Source organism: Pogona vitticeps, chromosome 6 (genome assembly GCF_051106095.1).
Source record: "Pogona vitticeps strain Pit_001003342236 chromosome 6, PviZW2.1, whole genome shotgun sequence".
NCBI classification, from domain to species: Eukaryota; Metazoa; Chordata; class Lepidosauria; order Squamata; family Agamidae; genus Pogona; species Pogona vitticeps.
Genome location: NC_135788.1, coordinates 85,059,626 through 85,072,619, shown reverse-complemented (window position 1 = coordinate 85,072,619; position 12,994 = coordinate 85,059,626). Strand labels below are relative to the sequence as shown.

Sequence of the window (12,994 nt, the reverse complement as noted above, 5' to 3'; positions counted from 1 at the left end):
GCCACAAAGAGCAAGGTTTAAATGAATAAATGGTACTGTGAACTTTCTATTCACATCTTCTGTGTGCAGTAGATTTTTGTGAACTGTAAGGACTATTGAGAACCGTAACCGCATCCATTAACTGTACTATTTTTAAAGTGGTATTTAAACAGAGAGGACATGAATGAACTTTATATTTGCTATTATTGTTAGCTCCAGGAAAAAACGTAGAAGTCGGAGCCGCAGTAGAGATCAGGATAGAAAACGAAAGCGGAAATCTCGCTCTCGCTCTCGTACGCGAGAAAGGAATAAGGGTAAATCAAGGTATCGCTCCAGGAGTAGAAGTCCCAACTATGACCGCAGGGAGAGGGAGAAGCCCGGGGAGAAAAGCAACGAGCGATGGAGGGATAAGCATGTGGACCGGCCCCCACCAGAAGAGCCTTCCATTGGCGACATCTACAACGGCAAAGTCACCAGCATCATGCAGTTTGGCTGTTTTGTCCAGCTGGAAGGACTGAGGTATCAGATGCAAGGTGTTTGCTACCTTTTTAATTTCCAGCTACTGCTGATTTCCGCAATTGCAAAACAGAAGCCCAGAAGGCATTGAATTGTATCAATCACTGTATTATTTTACCATATTGAATAGTATAATTTGGTGCTTTACCAGCCACTGTAAGGCTGTCATCAAGAGCAGTGTTTTTGAATGCACAGAAGATCAGATTTTTGTATCACTTTACTGCTTCGGTATGGACATGTTTCTCGACATGTTTGTATTTCAATTATCCTGCATTTGGGGCAGATATAAAAGAATACTCAACTGGTGAATTTGAGCCTAAATGAGGAATATGTTTTTATTTTACATTTCACTTTTAAGTTTGTTTTGATTGATTCCCCTTGATCAACTGTTCTGTGTGAGCTGAAGGTTCATTTTCCAACATCTCTCATAAAATTGCATAGATTTATCTGACCCAATTTTCTTTCCTTGGTGGAGGTTATGCAGGAGAAGGTTATTCCCACCCACATCCATAGAAAGAAAAATAAGTCCAGTTTCTGGAAACTTGCAGATGTTTAGCATTAGAATCCTGTACTATTTGTCCAATTTTAGCTATTTTACTGCTCATTCTGATTCTTTTTATGTGGGTGGAGTTGCCATTTAAAATACTACAAAGTTCTTACATAATGTACAGCAGGTGTTCACTGGCTCATTCTCAAGCGGTTCTTTCCATGTCCCATCCTGTTTAGGAAACGCTGGGAAGGACTGGTCCACATCTCAGAGCTTCGCCGTGAGGGGCGTGTGGCTAATGTGGCTGATGTTGTGAGCAAAGGCCAGAGGGTCAAGGTCAAAGTGTTGTCCTTTACTGGCTCTAAAACCAGCCTCAGCATGAAGGTAAGGGGGACCTCCTCCATTCACTCTAGCCCCTGACCCTTCTGCTTCTATGTCTTGTCCTTGCCTCCCCCCCCCCCCCCCCCGTTGGTCTCTTTTGCCTCCTGATTATCGGACACATATTTCAAGTCCTTTCTCTTTAGCTAGGGCATTCTTCCTGCTGCTCCTAATCTTTCCTTGCTGCTCCTTCTCTTTCTACAACTTGTTGGCTTTCCATCACCCCGTCTTCCTTTTCCCATGTAATTTCCCAAGTATTACACATCTCTTGCATGGACCAGTGGATGTTCAGGGTATAGTACTTCACTAAATCCCTTTAAAGTTATCGTAATAGTACTTTCAAGATAAGTCAGATATTTAAGGAGTGGTGTTATCGGATTCACCCCCACCTGAGTGAATTTCTATGGGTGAGGGGGGATTTAAACCAATGTGTATTCACTCCTAGTCCATCACTATACCACACTATACCACACCAGGTATACAAATCCATCATAAGGGCATTGGAGTCCTTACTGGCCAGGAGTTGCTTCTATCCTTCTGCAATCCTCAGTAGCTCACTCTTTTTTGCATTGTTGAAGACTGATTGAGTCTTGCAATTAAAAAAAGGAGAAAAAAACCTTTTCATCTGCAGTACACATGGGAAGGCCTCAGGGGAAGAAAAACAGAAAAATTGGGGGGGGGGGACAGTTTTTTTCTAAAGCTGTAGTATATGGCTTCAAAATTTCCAGAAATTTTACATCTCTACCCTGCACCGCTATTCCAAGTTCTCTTGCTCATCTCAGGTTCAAGAGACAGTAGTTCTCAATACAGTTCTGTTCTACAGGTAATTTAACCTGCAGAATGCTTTCCTCTAATTCTTCCAACAGTTTTTGGGATGGAGGTGAGGCTTGGAGGGAATGTAAAGGGAAGTGTCTGTGATCTTGCTGTAATGACCGTCTTGATTCTCTTGGCCATCTGCTACTGTAGCAAGCACAAGAAGGCCACTATTTCCATGCTGAAGATTGTTTTCTTCCTGAGAACTCCAAGATAGAAACAGTGTCAGGCATGGAGTTTTTACCTCATTTGGAAATATGTTCTGCTGCAGGCCATTTGCAAGACTGGGCTAATTTCATTTTCTGTTTATAAGAGTGAAGTTTTGTTTTTCCCATTGTGGCATGCCAACCTATGACTTGGGTTTGCTGTAGGATGTGGACCAAGAGACAGGGGAAGATTTGAACCCGAACAGACGTCGGAACCTCGTGGGGGAAGCTGAGGAGACAGCCATGAGAAATCCAGACAGGCCCACTCACCTCTCCTTGGTCAGCGCTCCTGAAGTGGAGGACGATACGCTAGAACGAAAGCGACTCACTCGGATCTCGGACCCTGAGAAATGGGAAATCAAGCAGGTAACAATTTCTGGTTCAGGAGCACATTGCTGATGCTGTTCCTGGCACAAATGGGAGGTCTGACTCCAGATAAAAGCTTCATTCTGTCTTGGCAACTACATAGGCAAAGCCTTCTGACAGGATGGAAGGGTGCTGCTTATTCAGCTCTGGCCTGGCAATAATGTCTGCAAGCAGCGAAGATATTTTCCTCTAAATCTGCTGCTTGACTCCCTCCTCTTCCAGGCCCATTCCTCTTCCATCCAAGGGCCAAAGAATGCTCTTGAGGAGACAAGTCCTTGTGTTTGCAAATTTGGTGGCATCTACTCTTCTGTGCCCTAATGTCCATTTTTTGCAGGGTTCTGATAGAGCCAGTTCTTACTTTGTTGTTGTTGTTTGGTCATTAAGTCGTGTCCGACTCTTCGTGACCCCATGGACCAGAGCACACCAGGCCCTCCTGTTTTCCACTGCCTCACGGAGTTGGGTTAAATTCATGTTGGCAACTTCAATGACACTGTCCAACCATCTCATCCTCTGTCCTCCCCTTTTCCTCTTGCCTTCACTCTTTCAAAACATCAGGATCTTTTCCAGGGAGTCTTCTCTTCTCATGAGATGGCTAAAGTATTGGAGCCACAGTTTCAGGATCTGTCCTTCCAGTAAACACTCATGGTTTATTTCCTTCAGAATTGATAGGTTTGATCTCCTTGCAATCCAGCGGACTCTCAAGCGTTTCCTCCAGCACCACACTTCAAAAGCATCAATTCTTTAGCTGTCAGCCTTCTTTATGGTCCAGCTCTCACTTCCATACATTGCTACTGGAAAAACCATAGTTTTGACTATGCGGACCTTTGTCAACAAGGTGATGTATCTGCTTTTTAAGGTACTGTCTAGGTTTTCATCGCTTTCCTCCCAAGAAGCAGGTGTCTTTTAATTTTGTGGCTGCTGTCACCATCTGCAGTGATCATGGAGCCCAAGAAGGTAAAATCTGTCACTGCCTCCGTATCTTCCCTTTCTTTTTGCCAGGAGGTGATTGGATCAATGGCCATGATGTTAGATTTTTTTGATGTTGAGCTTCAGACCATTTTTTCCACTCTCCTCTTTCACTCTCATTAAGAGGTTCCTTAATTCCTCCTCATTTTCTGCCATCAGAGTGGTATCAGCTGCATATCTGAGGTTGTTGATATTTCTTCCGGCAATCTTAATTCCAGTTTGGGATTCCTCTAGTCCAGCCTTCTGCATATAAATTAAATAAGCAGGGAGACAATATACAGCCTTGTTGTACTCCTTTCCCAATTTTGAACCAATCAGTGTTTCCATATCCAGTTCTAACTGTTGTTTCCTGTCCCACATATAGGTTTCTCAGGAGATAGATAAGGTGGTGAGGCACTCCCATTTCTTTAAGGACTTGCAATAGTTTGTTGTGGTCCACACAGTCAAAGGCTTTTGCATAGTCAATGAAGCAGAAGTAGATATTTTTGTGGAACTCTCTGGCTTTCTCTATAATCCAGCGCATATTAGCAATTTGGTCTCTTGTTCCTCTGCCCCTTCGGAATCCAGCTTGTACCTCTGGGAGTTCTCAGTCCACATACTGTTGAAGCCTACCTTGTAGGATTTTGAGCATAACCTTGCTAGCGTGTGAAGTGAGTGCAATTGTACGGTAGTTGGAGCATTCTTTGTCAGTGCACTTCCTTGGGATTGGGATGTAGATTGATCTTTTCCAGTCTTCTGGCCACTGTTGAGTTTTCCAAACTTGCTGGCATATTGAGTGTAGCACCTTAACAGCGTCATCTTTTAAGATTTTAAATAGTTCAACTGGAATGACATCACCTGGCGCCCACTTGACTTCACTCTCCAGGATGTCTGGCTCAAGATCAGCAACAACATTGTCTGGGTTGTCCGGGACATCCAGATCTTTCTGGTATAATTCCTATGTGTATTCTTGCCACCTCTTTTTCACGTCTTCTGCTTCTGTTAGGTCTGTACCACTTTTGTCCTTTATCATGTCCAACTTTGCACAAAATGTTCCTTTAATATTTCCAATTTTCATGGAACAGATCTCTGGTTTTTCCCTTTCTATTATTTTTCTCTATTTCTTTGCACTGTTCATTTAAGAAGGCCCTCTTGTCTCTCCTTCCTATTCTTTGAAAGTCTGCATTCAATTTTCTATAACTTTCCCTATCTCCCTTGCATTTTATTTCCCTTCTCTTTTCTGCTATTTCTAAGGCCTCGTTGGACAGCCACTTTGCCTTCTTGCATTTCCTTTTCTTTGGGATGGTTTTTGTTGCTGCCTCCTGTAAAAATTTTACAAACGTCCATCCATAGTTCTTCAGGCATTCTGTCCACCAAATCGAGTTCCTTAAATCTGTTCTTCACTTCCACTGTGTATTCATAAGGGATTTGGTTTAGATTATACCTGACTAGCCCAGTGGTTTTTCCTACTTTCTTCAGTTTAAGTTTGAATTTTGATATAAGAAGCTGATGATCAGAGCCACAATCAGCTCCAGGTCTTGTTTTTGCTGACTGTATAGGGCTTCTCCATCTTTGACTGCAGAGAACATAATCAATCTGATTTCAGTATTTCCCATCTGGTGATGTCCATGTGTAGAGTCACCTCTTGTGTTGTTGGAAAAGAGTGTTTGTGATGACCAGCTTGTTCTCTTGACAAAACTCTATTAGCCTTTGCCCTGCTTCGTTTTGAACTCCAAGGCCAAACTTACCTGTTGTTCCTTTTATCTCTTGACTCCCTACTTTATCATTCCAGTCCCCTATAATGACAAGAACATCTTTCTTTGGTGTCATTTCTAGAAGGTGCTGTAAGTCTTCATAGAACTGGTTAATTTCCGCCTCTTCAGCATTGGTGGTTGGTGCATGAACTTGGATTACTGTGATATTGAAAGGTTTGCCTTGGATTCGTCCATGGAGTTTTCTTGGCAAAGATACTGGCGTGGCTTGCCAGTTCCTGCTCCAGGTGGATTGCATTTAGTCTGAACTCTCCACTATGACCTGTCCGTTTTGCGTGTCCCTGCACGGCATAGTCCACAGCTTCTCTGAATTACTCAGGCCCCTTCACCACAACAAGGCAGAAATCCGTGAAGCTCTTACTACTTGAAATTAATTTTAAGGCCTCAGACTGGAGCTTTGCTTCTTTTCTCCATTTCCTAGTAGCATACATGTTAAATTAGTGCAATGCCATTGAAGATTTCTCTGTGTGAAGGAAATAAGAGCACAGTATGAATGAAACTTCAAATTAGTAACAAACTTTGAGGCTGTTTGTTTTATTTAGCTTTATGATTTTCATTTATATGCCATTCTTCTCTCCAAGTTAAACCCAGAACAGTGCACAGCACAAAAACAGTACATGCTTATGTGTTAAGATCATCTTCAGGAATCCTTCAGGACCCTCTGTTGACTTAAGATGATAAAAGTGGTGACAAGGGAAGCATCCTTTTTTGTAATGGTGTCCCAACTTTTGAATTATTTGAATAATTGTAATAATTCTTTTCCAGTGGCATTTCAGCAAATAAAGCAAAGTGAAAAAAAATATATTCCAAATTACATGTGTTGGCTAAATGGCCACATAGCTTCTTGTATCTTGATGGTTCTGTTTCATGAAGGTCCTTATTTGTGAGATATATTTTATGAGCAAGAAGGAGATGCTAGTTTGCTATAGAATTAAATACTGAAAACAAGACAAAGCCCCTGAGGATGTATGGTTGTGTTTTCCCCAGATGATTGCTGCCAATGTGCTGTCCAAGGAGGAGTTCCCCGATTTTGATGAAGAAACAGGGATCCTGCCAAAGGTGGATGATGAGGAAGGTAATGATGGGCTGAGTTCTGTGGTAGTCCTGTGTTTGATGGACCTGGGTACATCTATGGCAAGAAATTTGTTTTCCTCCAGAACCACTCAGAATTCAGGAGTGGTGACTGAAGCACTTTCTGAGTAGACTGCTGGTAATTCTAGCTATTACCTGAAACTGTTGGGCCAGAATCCTGTTCTCTATTTATGCCAGCATAGGTGCTGTGGCATAAAGCTGGGCAGCCAATTGTTGCTAGTTAATAAACTGCTGCTTGTATTTTCTATCTTGCAGCAATTGCATGACTTGGCATACAATGAGGAATGCAAGCAGCAACTCCTTGAGTAGTGGCAATTTGCCTATATAATTTATGCAATTGTACTTAAACAGGTATAAATAACCTCTTGTTCCCACTTGTCTTGTGGGAAAAATACTGTCACCATCCCACCATCTTCTACTATAACACTCTAGCACTCCCGCAGCATTGTAGTAGAAGAATCTGGGGGGCGGGGTTGCCATTAACCAAACCCTATTCTGTTGGGAAAGAGTAAGGAGGATTTATCGGGAAGTGTGAAAAAAAACCTTCTTTAAGACATGATGTATTTTGCATTGAGCTTAGTTCCTTCTTTTAGATGAAGACCTGGAAATTGAATTGGTAGAAGAGGAGCCTCCATTCCTGCGGGGTCATACAAAGCAGAGCATGGACATGAGCCCCATCAAGATAGTCAAGGTAATCAAATCCAGCCAGTCATCACTATGCCTAGAATTCCTAGTGGTGGGGATGAGTGAGGAATGTCTACTGACCCTTAGTCTGGGAGTGAGATCTGTTGTTACTGAGGATGATGAAAAGATCCAAACCTTCCAGTAACCCGAGTGAAGCTGGATGCCTTTGGAGGGCAGTGAAAGAATTGGCTAATTTTTCCATTACAAATTCATTGTCTCCTCTTTTTCTATCTGGACAAGCAATACTACAAACCTCTTTAACTCACATGAAGAATTCTCAGCAGCTTTGCTTGACCTTCAGGTATTCTGTGAAGACCCATCTTACTCCTCTTTGTTTTCTGCCACATCAGTCTTCCTTCTTCTGTGCTTTCTTCCACCAAACTAGAATAAAGACCACGAGAAGAAAGTGCAGTGAAGCCCATTTCCCTGCCTGCTCTTCTCATGGATATGACTGTACCTTTTTACAAATTAGCATTCTACAATCCCCAAAAAGCAAAAACTTCGAACCAGAAGGGCCTGTCTGGGCACTTTCCTGTTGTTTTTTTAATTACCTAAAATTTGCCCCCAAAGCCTGCTGTAGCTGTTCACCGTGTTCTATGTGTTGCCCCTATTTGGTGACATCAAATTCTGCTTTGGCTATTCCTAGATCAAGAACAAAATTCTCATTCTTGGCTTCTTTTTTAAATTATTTTTTAAAAAATTTATTAATATTATTGACTATCACAAACAACTATACAACAACAGGAAAGGGGAAAAAGGGATTAACAACAAAACAAAAACATACATGGGAATACTTGCTTTCATACAATATCTAAAAAGCTCTTGACTTCATGACTGATATGGTAATCTCTAATATATTCTCTACTCATATCTATTTCTGGGCCCAATCATAAAACAGCTTTCCTTGATATATGTTCTCGGGTTCTCATGTAGTGTCTCTAATAGGCTATCCATGTCCGCAATGTCTAATAATTTTTAAGTAACTCCTCTTTTTTCAGAATGTCCTGCATTGGCCCATATCAGCCTTGCAGCTGTGAATATGTGCAACAACACATATTTAATTTTTTCATCAACAATTTCTGGAATTATATTCAACAAAAACATTTCTGGTTTAAAAGTTATTTCTTGATGTATAATTTCTTGTGAAATATCTTTTATCTATCTCCAAAATTTGGGGAGGGGTCATTCTTACCTTCAAAGATCTCTATACCTTTATCTCTCTGGTCTTACTCCCTGACTCACTGCTGCCCATGACTTTCATGCCATCCTCTTATTACCTGCTTTTTTTCTCCTGCTTTGTCCTTTGTTTCTGCTGCTCTTTGTATGCCTAGATTCAAAACATCTGTCTGATTTCTTTGAATTGTACTTCATGGATCATAACTATAATCCAAGACTGGATTCTAGAAAAATGTCAATTTTTCTTTTTCTGTCTAGAAGTAGTTCCTAGCTGCTGCCTTTATTCCTCTGTTTCATTCCTGCCTTCCAAGTTGCTGTTCTGATGTCTCAGTTGCTCTGGATACACCTTTTGCATTCTGTCAATTGTTCTTTAGTATCACACTCCTATTGCTGCTTTTAGTATTTGCGCTTTGGCAAGCTGATTCCTTAAACAGTGCTTTCTTTCAATAAGAGCCATTTTTTTCTGAACAATAGCTATCTTCTCTGCTAAGATCTACCACCTAGTGAATGTAGCTGGTACTTTAGGTTAAGAGAGATTTAAGTTGATTAAAATTGTGACAAAAATCCTGTTCACATATTGTGGCCAAACCCATTTTGGTTTTGGCGTTCGTTTCTTGTAGACACAATGGCCTGTTGTGTGCATAACTGTACTTTTCCCCCCAGTTTTACAAGAAGGTATCCATTGTTCCCTTGTACACAGACAGAATGCTGATCAATAGGGCTGACTGTTTTCAATGAGGTAATTTCCAGTTTGCAAACTGGAGTTTTCTAGAGCACTCACAGTCATGCTCTTCAGTTGCTTATAGAAGTTGGTTTTGAAAACCAAAAAAATTTCAAGAATGGAAATGCAAGCAGCCAGATAACGGCTGCTTTGTCAGGCGAAAATTTGGGACGTGCAGGAGCATAGAGCACTTGAACATTTTACTGTTAATTCCAGAATCCAGATGGCTCCCTGTCTCAAGCAGCCATGATGCAGAGTGCGTTAGCTAAGGAGAGGAGAGAACTGAAGCAAGCTCAGCGAGAAGCAGAGATGGATTCTATCCCCATGGGACTCAACAAGCACTGGGTGGATCCCCTTCCAGATGGTACACAAACTATTTTTTCCCCTCTTTTAACAAATGTACTTGTGAAGTGCGCCCGGTTAATTTCAGATCAGAGCACAAAATGTCGCAAAACAGACCCAGAGGTCCTCAAGGGCTGGCTGACCTTTCTAGCCAGAATTTTTTTTCACTTTCTAGCTAACTGTGAATTATAGTCTTATTGTGATATTGCAAAAATACTGTATACATTTTTAAAAAATAAGAGGGAAATGAAATTCAGGTTTAATGTTCTAGGCTTTTTGTTAGTGAATTTTAGGTTTATATTTTATTACTTTGGGAAGAATCCTAAGGAGGCAGGAAGGACCCCTTGTGCAACCATGAGCATCTTTCACTGGAATGGGACAGTGTTCAGCGTGTGCAGCAGCACAGGCAAAGCATAATGTTCGGCCATGCAGCAATGGGGTACTTGCCCAAATGATTAATCTCATGTTTTTCTTACTGTTTATCCATGTCTATTTTTATGGCTGACCTTTCCCCTTGTTTTCCTTATGAAACATCTTGCAGTTTTAAAATTTTCTGGATATACTTCATATGTTGGTCGCTATATTGGAGCTATTTGATGGCACGTAACAACAACAAAGCTGATTAAACCAATGGAGATTTAATGAATCAGCTCCTCTGTAAGTTCCATTGTTTGAAATGGGCCTACTCTTAACTACAACTTTACTGTGCTAAAGGTGGTCACTGAGTAGGTCAATTTGAATCACTTGAATTTCCATCAATCCATATTCATCCAATCCCTACTCAACAGGATTTCAGTTATTATGTGCTAATCCTGTGCAATCTTACTTGGGAGGTAGCTCCACTGAACTTACTAAGGGTGCTGAGGCTCTAGAATATACTAACAGAATTGCCTGCTACATGCTGACATTTGATGTCAACTGTACATGAAATGATCATACAAAAAAGTATTATTATTTCACAGTGTTCTGGTCTTGTAAAGTTGTAAATAGGCTAGTACTTGGTGAAAATCCCTTAGAATGTCAGTGTGTTTTACTCCTAACATTCATAGAAAGAAGAGGCAGGTTCTCTCACTTTCTCCTCAGTGAATAAAATCTCTCTGCACCCAGATTTAATCATGAGCTCCTTTGCTCACATACACAATGGAAGCACACAGCTGCCAGGAAAAGAAAAGCTTTCAGGTTCCGCTCTCACAGCAAGCATGTAATGTGGTGTGCCTGTGAAAGGAAAAATAGCTGTCTTCCCCTCTTCCTCCTGCTACGTCTACACACACATCCTCTCTCTTCTGACATACAAAGAGTTTTTTGCTTCTGCTGCTCTGCTAAACAAGCATCTGATATGATTAAAAACATAATAAACTTTAGCATGTTAGTGATTGGTCTGGTACCGTACAATTGCACTCAATTCACACCCTACCAAGGTTATGCTCAAAATCCTACAAGGTAGGCTTCAGCATATGTGGACCAATAACTCCCAGATGTACAAGCTGGATTTTGAAGGGGCAGAGGAACTAGAGACCAAATTGCTAACATGCGCTGGATTATGGAGAAAGACAGAGAGTTCCAGAAAAACATCTACTTCTGCTTCATTGACTACGCAAAAGCCTTTGACTGTGTGGACCACAACAAGCTATGGCAAGTTCTTAAAGAAATGGGAGTGGCTGACCACCTTATCTACCTCCTGAGAAACCTATATGTGGGACAGGAAGCAACAGTTAGAACTGGATATGGAACAACAGATTGGTTCAAAATTGGGAAAGGAATACGACAATGTGGTATGTTGTCTCCCTGTTGATTTAACTTATATGCAGAATACATCATGTAAAAGGCTGGACTGGAGGAATCCCAAACTGGGATTAAGATTGCCGGAAGAAATATCAACAACCTCAGATATGCAGCTGATACCACTCTGATGGCAGAAAGTGAGGAGGAATTAAAGAACCTCTTGATGAGGGTGAAAGAGGAGAGTGCAAAAAAATGGTCTAAAGCTCAACATAAAAAAAACTAAGATCATGGCGACTGGTCCCATCACCTCCTGGCAAAGAGAAGGGGAAGATATGGAGGCAGTGACAGATTTTACTTGGGCTCCTTGATCACTGCAGATGGTGACAGCAGCCACAAAATTAAAAGAGACCTGCTTGGGAGGAAAGCAATGACAAACCTAGACAGCATCTTAAAAAACAGAGACATCACCTTGGCAACAAAGTCCGCATAGTCAAAGATATGGTTTTTCCAGTAGCCATGTATGGAAGTGAGAGCTGGACCATAAAGAAGGCTGACTGCTGAAGAATTGATGCTTTTGAATTGTGGTGCTGGAGGAGACTCTTGAGAGTCCCCTGGACTGCAAGGAGAACAAACCTGTCCATTCTGAAGAAAATCAGCCGTGAGTGTTCACTGGAAGGACAGATCCTGAAGCTGAGGCTCCAATACTTTGGCTGTCTCATGAGCAGAGAAGACTCCCTGGAAAAGACCCTAATGTTGGCAAAGTGTGAAGGCAAGAGGAGAAGGGGATGACAGAGGACGAGATAGGTGGACAGTGTCATCGAAGCTACCAACATGAATTTGACTAAACTCTGGGAGGCAGTGGAAAACAGGAGGGGTCTGGCATGCTCTGGTCAATGGGGTCACGAAGAGTCGGACACGACTAAACGACTAAGCAACAACAACTGCTCTGGGTGAAGATTTCTAAGCAGGCATAGAGAATTGTAGCTCTACAGAAAATGTTGGACAGCTGTGCCCATCAGTTGGAAGCAAAATAATTAGAGGTAAGGAATGATAGGAGGCACATTCTATTGATTTCCAGAAGACCCAAGGTTCCTTATCTGTGCTAGGTGGACATAATTTTGATGTAATCTAGTATGTGACTACCGAGGGTATCCCCTTCTTGCGAAACAGAAAGCCATTGACAGAGGTTTCAGTGGTGAGATCATCAGTACAAGAGAAAGTGCCTATTTTCATCTGCTGGTATACTATGGTCCACCTGTCCTTAACGAGAAGTTAGTTTCTGCTACATCAGGCAAGATCACCACATGCTTAATTGGCTTTGGAATGATCAGTTATATTGGGGGATGATTGAAAAAGTCCTCAATAGTTATGAACGATGGCAGCTGGTAATGGAATCTCTGTGTTCTGTTCTGTGTTTCCAGTTAAATGATGCTGGGAAGAAATGGGTTGGCTGACCCCATCATTTCCTGTTTTGAACTTCCTGGAGCCTTCCATTATTTCACCACAATGGGAGACAAAAGTGTTGTCCGTTCCACCTGTTCTCGTAGTGCTGGGGGAATCTTTTTTCTTGCTGTTTAGAATGTTTATGAGAGGTCATCTATAGATCCAGTGCTTAGAATCAGTTGTAAGAGCCCCACCCATTCTCCCACCAGCCTCACTTCTCCAACTTCCATGTGAGCTCTGCCTGACATCAGCCTGTTGAATTGCGTATGGACAAGAAGGAACTGGATGTGTACAATATATACTGTACATGTAATGTGTAGGTTCCCCTTGGCAATATTCCTTGCTCTCTGGT

At 41.7% G+C, this 12,994-nt stretch overlaps 1 protein-coding gene across 1 annotated transcript in view; it reads left to right on the top strand.

The window, feature by feature from the left end:
- DHX8 (DEAH-box helicase 8) overlaps positions 1–12,994 on the top strand; it is a 38,795-nt gene that overhangs the window by 9,437 nt on the left and 16,364 nt on the right. The window contains exons 6-11 of the mRNA XM_020796042.3: positions 193–498; positions 1,222–1,366; positions 2,545–2,745; positions 6,450–6,537; positions 7,148–7,245; positions 9,352–9,499. Of these exons, the coding sequence (XP_020651701.1) occupies positions 193–498; positions 1,222–1,366; positions 2,545–2,745; positions 6,450–6,537; positions 7,148–7,245; positions 9,352–9,499 (986 nt within the window). The remainder of the gene's footprint in view (positions 1–192; positions 499–1,221; positions 1,367–2,544; positions 2,746–6,449; positions 6,538–7,147; positions 7,246–9,351; positions 9,500–12,994) is intronic.